This window comes from Cupressus sempervirens, chromosome 8 (genome assembly GCF_028749045.1).
Source record: "Cupressus sempervirens isolate cs-2001-9-10 chromosome 8, ASM2874904v1, whole genome shotgun sequence".
Taxonomy (NCBI): Eukaryota; Viridiplantae; Streptophyta; class Pinopsida; order Cupressales; family Cupressaceae; genus Cupressus; species Cupressus sempervirens.
Window position 1 is genome coordinate 456,690,153 of NC_143125.1, and position 15,588 is coordinate 456,705,740.

A 15,588-nucleotide genomic window follows, 5' to 3' on the forward strand; every position below is an offset into this window, starting at 1 on the left:
CCGTCTAAAAAGGTAAACATCATAAACTAAGGCTTGATACCTAGACTAAAAATGTTAAATAGTAGAAGTTGACTTACATTTTACAAATCCAAATTTTTTCATAATGTGTGATGTTTAAGTATAGCCTTCACCAAAATACTTCATTGTATATAACAATAATAAGTATCATTGAAATTCAAAATAGTAACCATTATAATCTGGAACAACATGATCAAAACAAAGGCAATCTCCGAAGTAAAGATTTCCATAGCATCTATAATATTCAACACCTTTTAGTATTTACCCATAATCTTTGAATAAATTATAAATTACAGCTTCTTTTAATTCTTCCTATTTAATTTTGTAAATATCAATTATTTATTTATTATTTAGATTGACATGCAACAGATATGAGTTTGTTTTATCCCTATGCTCCCACAACCAAAACTCAAAGAAACCCTGTTGAAAAAAATAACCAAAGAGACCATGCATCTACAGTAGACTTGCAAAGCTAGATAGGCTAGCCTGAGCCAATCTGTATCAGATTGTTTTCCTTATTTATTTATTTTAAATATGGAGTTCACTTGCATTAATCTATGAATAATTGGTCTATTTTCAATTTAATGATGTAATGTTTGAATTGTCATGATTTCAAAATTGAAAACCGCCCATCCATCCATCCATGACCTATGATAGAACATATTGTATTATAAATTTATATAAAAGACTCTATAATGGACTGCAGCGGAGAACAACGGGGGTTCAAATAGACTTTAACGAAGATGACCCAGATAGTAGGCTCGCAGCTTACCATTGCATTGTGGGGTCATCCTCACATTGTAAATTTATAATTGTAGTATATGCAAATGCAAATTCTTGCACTAAACTAGGTAGGAGAAGACTTCTCTACGGAGTGAATTGCTAATGAGAGATCTACAACAATGTTTGCTATCACCACTGTTTTTTATCAGCACCAGCATCTGAAAGTAGGTGGATTTCATCAAAGTCATTCTCTCACGATTCTGTAAAAGTTTTCCTTGAGACACTGATTATCCGGTATTTGGTTGTGGTAAAAGCCAGTCGTAAATTCGAACACTCTTGCAGATAACACTGATGCCTCTTTCAGATTTGTGTTTATACAATTGTGAAGGTGCAATATGATATAGAATCTTAAGATGGGCATGTTTATAAGTTCATTCTAGGAATTTCCTTAGAGATTCTACGGATTATAGATCAATCACTTTTTAAAAGCTTTATTTGTAACCTGCACAGAAGTTGCAGTGAATTAATACAGAATTTTATCTTTGAGTTTTGTTATCTAAACAATTTTCCCATGTTTCTATTTGTATTGCATTCCTGTGTGTATTATAATGTATACTAGTTTATTTTTTGTGCTTGTGTCACTGAGTATGGATGATGATAAGACACAACCAATAGGCATAAAATCAAACTGTAAAAATTTATTCTAGATAACAGAGAGAAAATGAAAATGGCATTCACTATTAAAGAGTCAGAGACAAGTGTGACAGCATTGTATATAGGCTGGAGAAATGAAAATGGCTCACTGTCGGATATGTGACAGGCTGACAGCATTGAATACTCGTATATACGCTGGATAAGAGTTGGCAGAATTCCACCACAAGACATAAAAAAGGGGGCGATATCGCATGATCAGTACAGCAACAGAGGTGTTGACCATGGAAACTGTAGCATGCTTCAAAATGTGACCAATATGAAGTTTGGATTCATCTCTTGAATTGTGGTTCACCACGTACTATGGGGTGTAGTGATACGAGGTTAATGGTACAATTTACATTCAAGATGCTGAGAAAAGGGGCGAAGACGTTAAGATTTGTTATCTTCAATACAAATTGTCATATAGCAGTACAACTCTTCTACCCATTCTTTATATAAAAGTATTTTGTATTTTATTTTTATATTTTATTTTGAAACACCATGCACCAAATCTAGGAAAAAAAAAATTCTAGTTCGAATTTCATCCTTGCATCCCAAAAACTCATAGAAACACTGTTAAAAAACATCCCATGAGCGACACTTTGAATTCCATCCTTACCATCCCAAAAACTCATAGAAACACTGAAATAAAAACATCATTTAGAATTTCATCCTTACATCCCAAAAACTCATAGAAACACTGATAAAAAACATCACTTAGAGCGACCATGTATCTGTGATAAATTGCAAAGCTATGAACTGAGCCATCAGTAGCGAGTGTTGCTGCCTTAACTCACTAAACTCACAATTTTTTACAGAAACTTTAGAGCCTTGTACATTTGTGTGTGCTTTTGAGGGACTTGTCTAAATCAATTGATCTGGGAATCGCCTTATTTTTTAGTCATGGTATTATTAAAAAGCTTTAAAAATTAAGAGTCTAAAACTTCAAAAACTCATCTTTCTTTCAGCATTCATTTGTTTAGTAGCATCTTCTTTAAACGCCCAACAATTTATTTAATTTATAAATGATTTCAAATCCATTGAATCATTAGTAATTTTTCCAGTTGGGTATCTGCTAGGTATAACACAACCATCAGTCCTTGAAAATATATAAGTTTGCCGCTTGTTAAATAATTTTGAGATGATTTGCAAATTGTATTGATGTCATTGATGTTATTCTGAAATGGAAACAATAGAAATATATTTAACATTCACATGCAGTCTGAGACATTTGATTTAATCTATCATCAAAACAAGAGAGCTACATGAAAATGTTTTTTAACTTGTCAAGCTAGAGCCTAAAATTGGCCTGGACGCTGCCATCCCCAAAACTCTGCTTAAAACTTTTTTTGCAATAACTTCGAACTAAATATTTTCTGATAATGTCCACCAGCTGATGAACTTCCCCTGCAAATTAAAACGCCCACCATTATGTTTTACACTGGTTTCATGTATTCTTTTTAAGGAATTGTATGGCATCTTAACACAGAGTAACTCCATGTTCTAAATTATACTACATCAGAAAAATAATCACGGATTGTGGAAACATTTCGGGGCTAGAAAATTTGTTAGCTGAACATTATACGTAGTTGGTTCTTCACTGCTCGCTTTAGCATATTTCCCATTTGGAACCTGACTGGTCAACTTTTTATATAACTTTCAGAAGTAACAGAACTTCCAGCTGTTGTATATTTCAACTAATCACACTCAATTGCTAAAACGATCACAATCAGCTGACTTCAGAATTTTTATAGAAACAATGCGTACCTTGCTTGAAGAGCAACTAGACAAAGAATACATAGCTCCCGTTGCAAATAATGCCTACCTTCAGGAATGTAAAATGCTCACAGACAGCAACCTGATCAGGAAGGCTTGCCTATCTCCTGCATAGACTAAATCATAAGCTTCTTGTGACTTTGGAACTCTGATTCTCACTTTCTCAATCAAAACTGATGCATTGATCTTTTTGTGCGACTGGAGGTGGGGGCATTGGAAATGGCATTTTCATAAATTTTAAACAGTGTTTCAGACTCTGGATGTCCTTTTATAATCATGCTAACGAACCTTGCCTCTGACATGAACAATAACGTCAAAAGCGGAAGGTCAGAGTCATCGATGGATCTAATTTTCTGCAAAACCACACACCTGGGCCTCATCGTCTTTTCCAAACTAATTTGCAACAAGCGAGGGTGCCTCAGTACACAATCTGCAGGGAGCTGCATCTTATTAACTAGCAAGTCCATCCTTTCACTAATATCTTCCTTGGAGCGAAGGATGACTTGAGGTACAGCTCCAAGTAGTTGCCAGGTTTCTTCAGTTGACAGCCCACAGAGTTTGAGATTCTCTATCTTGGCCTCTAATGTTTCCATGCGGCTAAGAGTAACAGCACTTACTATATATTTATATAGTTTCCCTTGTTTGCCAGCAGCAATCTTGTGGATCAGATCGACGCGTGCAGGCGTCAGAGAAGTTTTTGATAGAACGGCCGGATTTAACTGTAAGAAGCTTACAAGCTCTGCCCCGCTAAAACCCCATCCTTCCCAAAAAGCGAACGAGGGCCTCAGGACCTTCTCCAAGCTACTATTGAGAAGTCGTGGATATATTAGCAGGGCTTTGACGAGCACATCGTCGGACTGGAATACGTTCCCCAGAAATTCCATCTTGGGAAGAAGGTCGTTCTTGAAGCTGCGGCGCAAAATGCCTGAACTGCTAGTCAAAAGTTTGGTCAGTTTTTTATCCACGAAACCAGTATCTTCAAGGAGTTTGATCTTAGGCTCCAATATGCTATCTGCAAATCCTAAAAGTTGGGGATTAGCCTTCACTATTTTGGCAATTTGGATTTCAGTGCAGCCGTGCTTCTGCAACAAATGAAGAAAGCCCTGGACATTGTTGAGGGTCTGAAGCTTCTGCAATTGGGGAGCCGACCTGAACATACGGGCTATCTCGGCATCGGACAAATTAAGTTTGGAGGAGGCGAACTGTGAAAAGAGGTCCTCTGAATGAGCTTTAGTCGAGAAAACATTGCGAAAATGGAAGGTGTGTATAACAGGGAGTTTGGAGCGTAAACTGAAAGTCAGGTGAGCTGCTGCAGCAAAGAATGGTTTCTGGCAGAACATGTTAATCATCATGGATGCTGCTGGAACAACTGAAGAGGAGGTTTAGGGTTTCAGCCAAAATGAATTCTTTGCTACAATAACTCGAGGCTCGCAACTAATTGATAATGCGGGGTGAATTTGTTTCTTGCCTACGGATAAGAAGATAGGTTTTGTGTAATATAGCACTTGCACCAGCACGGTGCAATATTCTGTGTAGTACTTACTTTGGAGGTCTTAGTAATGGGTTGCAATGGGTAGTCGAAGATATATTTTAGGGGCATTTGATAAACAACCTATTTTCTTATTTTATTGGATTGTTGTTCAAATCACAATTTTAAAGACTTTTTTTTGTTATTTTTTATAAATTACTAGAATAAAATAAAAATTTCACTGAACAAGGGCTCTATTGGAACTAGTCCCTGTCTTTTGATTAGGAAAATAGAGAATTGCATTGGAACATGAAATAAAAACATGTACTATTAAAAAGACTTTGTTTTGTTCAAACTTGTTCAAGTGGCCTGGTGTATATGATGCAAGTTGTTGTTTCAAAATGATGATGGTTGTTTAATGTATTTGTAATGTTTACTTTTAGTGGAGTGTTGCTGAAATAGAGGAATAGGTTTATGTACCTTCATTACTTTCTTTCTAATACATCTTCAATATCTCTTTCTTTGTTTCCATCTAATTTTATTAATAACTCATATTAAGATCACAAATGAACTTTGTATGTTCCTATAGAGTGTCATCATCTCTTATGTTGTAAGAAAATTTTGAAAGAACAATATTCCTACTTCTTTGATTTCCTTTTTTCATAATTATTATTCTAAAATTAGGTTGATCGTATTATTTCTATTAGCATTTTTACCAATATAAACATGTAAGTTTTATTTGTCCAGAGTGAAAACTACATATATTCCACCTTAAAGCATTTCTTAGAAGAAATATGGACTTGTATTATTTTTATTGTGCAAGGTCCAAAGCACCTAAATTTCATCTAAAATGTAAGCTATATGATTTCCTAACTACTTTCATTTTCTAATTTTGTAGACAATGATTAGATTAATGAAATGGAGACATATCTTAACTAAATTTCATATTTTCCAACAATCACTCTTTATGATGGGCTTTTGTATGTCCAATTAAATTTAGGAATGTCCATTGTCCTCCCAAGTGGAATCAAATGGATGTAGCAGTCAGAATTTTTTGTGCAAACATATTTTGAAATCCAACCTTACTCTAAATCTCTTATTTTCATTTCTAAAATTGACATGATTAATATTGAAAATATCTCATATTTAACTTAATGTTTTATGATTATTCCTCTATATTTTCTTTCCAACTACACTTAGTAAATAAGATATTTTGTTTTCTCTCATTTTTGAACAAAATCATATTTGATTTTCATTTGGATGACTACTCCATTATAGTTTCATTTGCAATATCGTTTATATTTTAGTTTCATCCTACTATCATAATTGACAATTGAGGAATGAAAACTTCAATCAACATTCACCTTTTAAAAAGAAACAATGTCATAATTAACTCACTTGAAAAAGAAACAGTGCCTTTAAATTATTCCAGAACACCAAATGTCAAGTATATTTCATGTGAGGCAAAGGTTGTTTCAGTTAAAGATATTAGAAACATGTTCATCAAAAAATTGAATAGTAACAAACAAGTCCATTTTATAGAAAATAGCAATTCATAATCTTTTTTCAAAATTTATATTTATTTCTCGATTCAAACCTATGGATTATAATTAAGAAATTTGGAACTTTCTTTAAAATTTAAATTTATATAGTTAATGTCATTAGAGGTTTACAATTGTCTTATAAAAGTTGTAAGGGTGAATTATCTTTTTAAAAAAGGATAAAGTTCATATATGTATTGTTAGAATTCTTTAGAATAACTAAGAGGTGGGGTGAATCAATTATCCAAGGTCCAAATGCCCTATTAATACCTTTTTACTACTATTAATGAATCCATACACTTTTCATCCATCCAAACTTTAATCAATCATATAAGCAAGTTACAGTAAATCAATATGCAAAGATAAAACATCCAAGATCAACACATGACACAATGATTTACGTGGAAACCCAATTTGAGAAAAACCACCAGTAACATGCTACTTGATTCTCACTCTTCTGAAGTGATGCCCTGTTAAAAGCCTGCCTTATTAAAGGCTTACAACACACTGTTAAATGTGACCTTGTTAGAGGATTTCACCAAACTGTTAGGAATGGGCTTGGTTAAAGGTCTTTAGAACATTCACTTGGAATGTCACCCTGTTAAAGAATTTATCTTATGGCTATTAAACCAACCTAAGTCCATAGGATTTAAACTTACTATTACAATTGCTAGAAAGTAACAATAATGGTCTTTTGATCTTATATAACTTACAACATACTTTGCAGATTTCAGATTACACTTTCAGTTCCATCCTTATGCTTGGCTTCAATCACTCCAGCTCTGATTGCTTGTCTTCCTCTGAAGCTTCGTCTCCTTGAGTCTTCTTACTCATTCTGCCAATGCAATCATCCTTGCGGTCGTCTATCCAAACAGAGTTCCTATGCTTTCTTCTCCTTAGCACCTTCTTTAGTACTTCATGCTTTTATGCTTGACCACCTCTCTCTTTTTTTTTATTAACTTATGTCTTCTTAAATAGAAATCTGATTTTCCTTTGCCGCTCAATTCTCCCTCTCCAATTTTAGGGTTTCAAAATAGATTAGGTAGGATACAATGTATCTACCCCATATCTTGTTCTCTTCTAGAAACTTCGTTGGTTGTATCCTTAAAAATGTTCTACATGGTGTTCTGTGCCACCAGCTCATCATTCTTATCTTCTTTTTAATTCACAAATTTCTAGATAACAACCTTGTCAGCTTAGATCTGGCGAATCTTCGATTTCCAAAATAATGTAGCAACTTGGCATTATTGAGTTACTGGTGCTCGGCACCTCTGTGTTACTCGGCACCTATACCTGCTCGGCACTTGATAAACTCTGTGTCACTCGACATCTGAACTTGCTCGGCATCTGAAGTTTACTCGACATCTGAAGTTTACTTGGCATCAGAAGTTTACTCGACATCTAAAGTTTACTCAGCATTAACTAGAAATTTGCTCGGCTCTTACTAGCTTGCTCGACTCCTTCTCTCTAATGAACTTAGTTGAGCTTTACAAAAGACTTAGCTAAAACCTTAAATCTTTGATATGTTTCAGTGTGCCCATTCTTTGTATCTTATAGTATGTCATCAAATACACTTTTTCATCAATGGCTTCACTGATCCTTGTACTTCATTACAACATCATAACTTCAACCTTTCTCTAGGTGTTCTAGTTATATCTTATTGATTGCCTCTTCTTTGACAATCAACTAATTGATAGTATTTGGATCACTAAAGCAATTGTCATTCCTGCAAGTAGCAAGTTTGACATCAATGACAAAACAATGATTGAGGACATTCTTTACCAGTTCCATATATTATTCCAACAACTTTTCTTATGATCATTTCAATCATTTCCAACAATCTCCCTCTTTGGCATTGATGGCAAACCAAATTGATCAATTAATCAACTTAGTTACCACCAAGATTGTATACGTTGTCTTGCTTCATTTTTACTACTGATCTCATATATCTCCCTCTTTCATATATATCTCGCTCTTTCTTTGTATTGATCAAATTTTTGCATATTTCTCCCTCTTTGACATAAATGCCAAAGATGTAGCATCTTTATCATGCAAAATATAAGCTTTGGCTTCTTGTTGATTTTCTCCCTCTGTCACCATGCTTGTGACTGATTTGGAGTTTCTGCTCCTGTTGTCATCCTTTGCATCAACCTGTTAATATTTTAATAATTTATTCCTGTTGATGCAGGGCAACTTCCTTGTTGCCTTAAACTACTTGAGTTAGGGGTATTACCCCCAACTTGCCTCTAAGATATTCATAGGCATCCTTGGGCAATGTTTTGGTGAAGATATCTGCAGTTTGTTCCTTTGTGTGAATGTATTCCTTTACTTGTTTGTCTTCTACCAATTCTTTGACATAATGATACTTGATTGCAATATGCTTGGTTTTTGCATGCATCACTGGATTTTTGGATATGTTTATAGCACTTGTATTATCATAATACAATATCACGAGTTTTGTTACTTCTTCTTTCATTCCATTCAATAGATGTGTGAGCCATACAATGTTTGTGCAATTGACTACAGCTGCCACATATTCTGACTCTGCAGTGGACTGGGATGTACATGTTTGTTTCTTGCTAGTCCAAGTGACCAACCTTTTGCCTAGAAATAATGCACCTCCACTTGTGCTTTTTCTATCATCAATGTTTCCTCCCCAGTCTGCATCTGTATATGCATTGAGCTCAAATTTTCCATTAGTATAGACCAAAGTTATCAGTTCCTTTAAGATATCTCATTATTCTTTTTACTGCTATGAGATGATTTTCTTTAGGATTAGTAGAGAACCTAGCCACTATTCCAACTGCTAATGCTATGTCTGGTCTACCATGTACAACATATTGTAGTTTTTCAATCATGGATCTGTACATTGTTTGATTGACTTTAGTTGACTCATCATTTTTGGAGAGCTTATTTCCTGTTGCCATTGGTGTGCTGACTGGTTTGGATTCCTCCAATCCAAAAGTTTTAAGAATTTCTTTGATGTATTTTGATTGTGTAACAAATATTCCATGTTTGAGTTGATGTACTTGCAACCCAACAAAAAATTTGATTTCTCCAAACATAGACATCTCAAATTCATGTTTCATTTTGTCAGCAAAGCCTTTGCAAAGCACTTCCTTACCACCAAACACTATGTCATCCACAAAGATTTCAGATACAATAATGTCTTTACCTTCTTCTTCTTTGATGTACATGTTGTTGTTATCATCAGTTCTTTCAAATCCAATTTGCACTAGATACTTGTGAAGTCTCTCATACCATGCTCTAGGTGCTTGTTTCAAATCATAGAGTGCTTTATGTAGCTTACACACCATATCCCTGTTGTTTTCATCAACAAATCCTTCTGGTTGTTCAATGTAGACTTCTTCTTCTAGTATACCATTTAAGAAAGCAGATTTTACATCCATCTGATAGACTTTAAAATTTTTGTAGGCAGCATATGCAAGTAAAGTTCTTACTCCTTCCATTCTAGCAACAGGGGCAAATGTTTTCCCATAGTCTATTCCTTCTTCTTGAGCATAACCCTTGTATACTAGTCTAGCTTTGTTTCTGGTAATCTCACCATTCTCATCTAGTTTGTTTCTGAATACCCATTTGGTGCCAATCACATTCTTGTCAGTTGGTCGGGGAACCAAACTCTAGGTTTTGTTTTTTTTTTATTTGATCAATTTCTTCTTCCATAGCTTTATACCAGTCATCATCTTGTAATGCACCATATACTGTCTTGGGTTCAGATTTGTTGATCAGACATGATTCATGTCTTAGTCTATCCCTTGTCATTGGTCTTGCATCTTTGTCACCAATTATTTGTTCAACAGGGTGATGTCTTTTTACATATTTGGATAACCTTGGCTCTGTCCTTGTTTCCATGTTTGATCTTCCAGATTCAGGATCACTATGCACTTCGTTGTTAGGTTGTTCTTCATTATGTGTACTGTCTTCAGAATCAAATTGTCCATTTCCTTCATTCTGCAACTCAACTTCTGAATGCAACTCAGCATTCACTGGTTGAGACTGAAATTTGTTGTTGAGTTTCAATTTGATTGACATCATCCTTATCAATAGTCATTCCTTCATAAGAATACACAAAGGTTCTGTACTCTTCCATTTTCTTTGGTACTTCAGCTTGAACTTTTATGAGCTCATCAAAATGTACATTTGCACTTTTCACAATTTTGTTAGTGTTAGTATTCAAGCACTTATATGCCTTACTTCTAGTGGAATAACCAAGAAATATGCCTTCATCACTTTTTGCATCAAATTTTCCATTTCTAGCATCTTTAAGGATAAAGCATTTACAACCAAACACTTTTAAATGTTTTACGTTGGGTGAGTAACCATACCATAATTCAAAAGGTGTTGTATTTGTACCTTTCTTGACTTGTACTCGGTTCAGTGTATGAACAGCTACACTTACCACTTCTCTTCAGTATTTTAGAGCAACAATCTTTTCCATCGTTAATGTTCAGGCACAGTCAATCACAAATCTATTTCTTCTCTCAGCAATTCCATTCTGTGGAGGAGTTCTAGGAACTGACGTTTGTCTTTTGATTCTTTTATCATTACAGAATATCTCGAATTCATTTGATGTAAATTCACCACCTCTATCTAATCTTAGGCATTTTAAGCTTTTTCCAGTTTCCTTTTCAACTCTAGCCACATACCACTTAAACATTTGAAAAGCATCAGATTTTTGTTTTAAGAACATAACAGTCATCATCCTAGAATAGTCATCAACAAATAGCATTATGTATTTATCTCCTCTATAGCTTTGTATTTCCATTGGACCACATAAGTCAGTGTGAACTAACTCAAGTATCTCTTTAGATGTATAGTTTTTGCTTTTGAAACTTGACTTTGTCATCTTTCCTAGCTGACATTGTTTGCACATGATATTATCAAGCTTCTTCAATTTTGGTAAACCTCTGACTTTCTTCATTTTACTAATGTTGACTAGATTGTCAAAGTTGACATGACATAATCTTCTATGCCATAACCATTCATCATCAAATTTTGCAAATAAACAAGAAACATCATCCATATCAAGGTAAAACAAATTACTCTTTGTTTGATCTCCTTTTCCTATTAGTTTACCATCAGTATCATAGATTTTTGCAGTTTTGTTTCCAAATTCCACTTTGCAACCTATATTGCCTAACTGTGAGACACTCAGTAAATTGTAGTTTAATCCTTCAACATGGTATGCATTGTCACATGAAATTTGTTCTGTGAGCTTAATGAAACCTTTTCCTTTTATTTGACATGGAGCATCATTACCAAATCTAACACCATTTCCATCATACTGAGTAAAGTTAACAAACTTACTTTTGTCTCTTGTCGTGTGATGTGAGCATCCACTGTCTATGATCCATCTGTCATTCTCGTTTATACATGTTACCAGTGCTATGGGCTCTTCTTCATGAGATTGGTCCTTCATGGCTACATAAACAACTTCATCATCATTGTCATCAGAATTTTCTTCAACAATATAAAACTTCTTACCTTTTTCTTTGTAATCTCTCTTGTCATCATCTCTTCTGTACCTGTATTTCTTGCCTTCCTTGGAATCCTTTTTCTGTGGACACCTTGCAGCAATATGACCTACTTCATTGCAATTGAAACAAATGATAGGCATCTTACCTTTGAATTTTCCTTTGCCCCTATGAAATCTTCTAGCCAGCAATGCTTCCAATTATTCCACATCTTCCTCATCAGTGCTACTGTCACTGGATACATACTTCATTTTTCTTCCTTTCTTTGATTTCACCTATTCAACATCTTTCAGTGATAACTTGGCTTTAAAAGCAGATTCAACATTTTCAGGTCTATAGTTGTCAAAGTTAGATAACTCAAATGCAGTGAGTCTACCTATTATACCTTCAAAACTTAGATTATTTCCTGGTATACATCTTAGCTCTTATATTGCTGATACTCTAATAGCATAGATAGGGAGCAAGGTTCTTAAGAACTTACTATTAACAGTATCTTCATCCAGTTGACCACTCAAGCATCTTATTGCACTTACCACTTCCTTTATTCTTGCACCATATTGAGCAGCATTCTCATTTTCTTCCATTTTCATGTCATCAAAATTTCCTCTGAGACTTTCTCTTTTTGGTCTTTGTACATTCTGATCTCCTCCATAGATGTCTGATAGGGCTTTCCACATTTTGAATGCAGTGTCACATCCTTTGATATCATCAAATTCAGCATAGCTGAGTGTAGAGGCAATTTCCAGCATTGTTTGATTGTGTTCTTGCTTGTTTTTCATGTCTTCTATAGTAGGAGCACTTGTTGGATCTACATGTTCAGTGACAATTGAATTTTGGGTATAATCTCCTATGGATCCAAGATGTAGCTTCATCAAACTTTTCCATGCAACAAAGTTGTCTTTGTTGAGCTTGGGAACTTCTCTTTTTGGCATTTTGATCTTTTCTGCTTGTAGTCCCTTTAAACTGAATCATCAGTCAGGCTCTAATACCAATTGTTAGAATTCTTTAGAATAATTGAGGGGTGGGGTGAGTGAATCAGTTATCCAAGGTCCAAATGCCTTATTAATACCTTTTTACTACTTTTAATGAATCCATACACTTTTCATCCATCCAAACTTAAATCAATCATATAAGCAAGTTACAGTAAATCAATATGCAAAGATAAAACATCCAAGATCAACACATGACACAATGATTTACGTGCAAACCCAATTTGGGAAAAACCACCAGTAACATGCTACTTGATTCTCGCTCTTCTGAACTGATACCTTGTTAAAAGCCTGCCCTATTAAAAGCTTACAACACACTGTTAAATGTGACCCTGTTAGAGGATTTCACCAAACTGTTAGGAATGGGCCTGGTTAAAGGTCTTTAGAACATTCACTTGGAATGTCACCCTGTTAAAGGATTTATCTTATGGCTATTAAACCAACCTAAGTCCATAGGATTTAAACATACTGTTACAATTGCTAGAAAGTAACGATAATGGTCTTTTGATCTAATATAACTTACAACATACTTTGCAGATTTCAGATCACACTTTCAGTTCCATCCTTATGATTGGCTTCAATCACACCAGCTCTGACTACTTGTCTTCCTCTCAAGCTTTGTCTCTTTGAGTCTTCTTACTCATTCTGCCAATGCAATCATCCTTGTGGTTGTCTATCCAAATAGAGTTTCTGTACTTTCTTCTCCTTAGCACCTTCTTCAGTACTTCATGCTTTTATGCTTGACCATCTCTCTCTTTTTTTCATTAACTTATGTCCTCTTAAATAGAAATCTAATTTTCCTTTGTCACTCAATTCTCCCTCTCCAATTTTAGGGTTTCAAAATGGATTAGGTAGGATACAATGTATCTACCCCATATCTTGTTCTCTTCTAGAAACTTCGCCAGTTGTATCCTTAAAAATGTTCTACATGGTGTTCTGTGCCACCAGCTCATCATTCTTATCTTCCTTTTAATTCACAAATTTATAGATAACAACCTTGTCAGCTTAGATCTGGTGAATCTTCAATTTCCAAAATAATGCAGCAACTTGGCATTATTGAGTTACTGGTGCTCGGCACCTCTGTGTTACTCGGCACCTATACCTGCTTGGCACTTGGTTCTGCTCGGCACTTGATAAACTCTATGTCACTCGGCATCTGAACTTGCTTGGCATTTGAAGTTTACTTGACATCTGAAGTTTACTTGGCATCTGAAGTTTACTCGGCATTAACTAGGAATTTGCTCGGCTCTTACTAGCTTGCTCGGCTCCTTCTCTCTAATGAACTTAGTTGAGCTTTACAAAAGACTTAGCTAAAACCTTAAATCTTTGATATGTTTCAGTGTGCCCATTCTTTGTATTTTATAGTATGTCATCAAATACACTTTTTCATCAATGGCTTAGTTGATCCTTGTACTTCATTACAACATCATAACTTCAACCTTTCTCTAGGTGTTCTAGTTACATCTTATTGATTGCCTCTTCTTTGACAATCAACTAATTGATAGTATTTGGATCACTAAAGCAATTGTCATTCCTGCAAGTAGCAAGTTTGATATCAATGACAAAACAATGATTGAGGACATTCTTTACCAGTTCCATATATTATTCCAACAACTTTTCTTATGATCATTTCAATCATTTCCAACATGTATGACATAATAGACTCAAAAATTGTGCATGTCAAAAGATGTAGACTTTGTTTTGTTTCCATTGTAGTTGGTTATCTTTTTTGAAAATCTATTATGCATAGAAATTTTGATGAGATCTTGATTTGAGATGGTCAATGAAACTGCAATTTGGAGAGAACAATTTTGTTAATGAAATACCTCAAGAAAATCTAGTATGAATTTGAAGTTTGCAAATTTGCAAGAAATAAAACAGAGAAGGTATTTTTTTCTTATGTTATTGGCTTTGGCAATTATGGAAGTGATGTTGTTGTTCAATTCAATGGTAAAAGTGCCTTGAATTTCAAATGTTCACAACAAGCAAACAAACATGGGTCAATGAGTTTGACTCAAAAATCACACAATTAAATCCTGATAGCAATATCACAATTTGACTTGTTGTGGAAATTATCTCTTGCTTAACAATTGATGAGCTTAAGGGGCTTTCTAATGAATGGTTCATAAGGCACAAAACTTGGTGAAGGTTTTGCAAATGGGGTTGCAAGCTTTGGGTTTAACCATGGAGGAAAATTCATAGTTAAGCGCGCTCAAGCTAGAGTATTACTGGCATGGGTGACCTCCCAATGCTTCACCCCTATGAACATCACCTAGATCTAATGAGTACTAAGTGTTCCATTTATTCTCATGAGAGATGGATTCATGTTCAATCACTACTCATGAAACATGGGTCAATGAGTTTGACTCAAAAATCACATAGTTAAATCCTGATAGCAATATCACAATTTGACTTCATATGGAAATTATCTCCTACTTATCAATTGAATCACTACTCATGAAACATGGGTCAATGAGTTTGACTCAAAAATCACACAGTTAAATTGTGATAGCAATATCACAATTTGACTTGTTGTGGAAATTATCTCCTACTTATAAATACTGATATCAATATCACAATTTGACTTGCTATGGAAATTATCTCCTACTTATCAATGTATTGATAAGTAGGAGATAATTTTTGTAGCAAGTCAAATTGTGATATTGCTATCAAGATTTAACTGTGTGATTTTTGAATCAAACTCATTGACCCATGTTTCATGAGTAGTGATTCAACATGAATCCATCTCTCATGAGAATAAATGGAACACTTAGCACTCATTGGATCTAGGTGATGCTCACAAGGGTGAAGCACTAAGACTTCCCAAGAGGTCACCCATCCCAGTACTACTCCGGCCTAAGTGTGCTTAACTATGGAGTTTCCTC

At 34.7% G+C, this 15,588-nt stretch overlaps 1 protein-coding gene across 1 annotated transcript; it reads right to left on the reverse strand.

Moving 5' to 3' along the window:
- Window positions 1–2,618: 2,618 nt before the first annotated feature.
- On the reverse strand, window positions 2,619–4,683 carry LOC149543198 (transcription termination factor MTERF15, mitochondrial-like). Its single transcript, XM_089798070.1, has 2 exons — window positions 3,202–4,683; window positions 2,619–2,841 (listed from the first exon to the last, which is right to left on the reverse strand). Exon 1 carries the CDS (start codon window positions 4,560–4,562, stop codon window positions 3,378–3,380), a length of 1,185 nt encoding a protein of 394 aa, XP_089654196.1. The 5' UTR covers window positions 4,563–4,683; the 3' UTR covers window positions 2,619–2,841; window positions 3,202–3,377.
- Between the last annotated feature and the right edge of the window lie 10,905 nt (window positions 4,684–15,588).

What these genes read in the sequence shown, in the direction of transcription:
- LOC149543198 (XM_089798070.1), bottom strand. Translation starts at nt 4,562, where the DNA reads ATGATGATTAACATGTTCTGCCAGAAACCATTCTTTGCTGCAGCAGCT.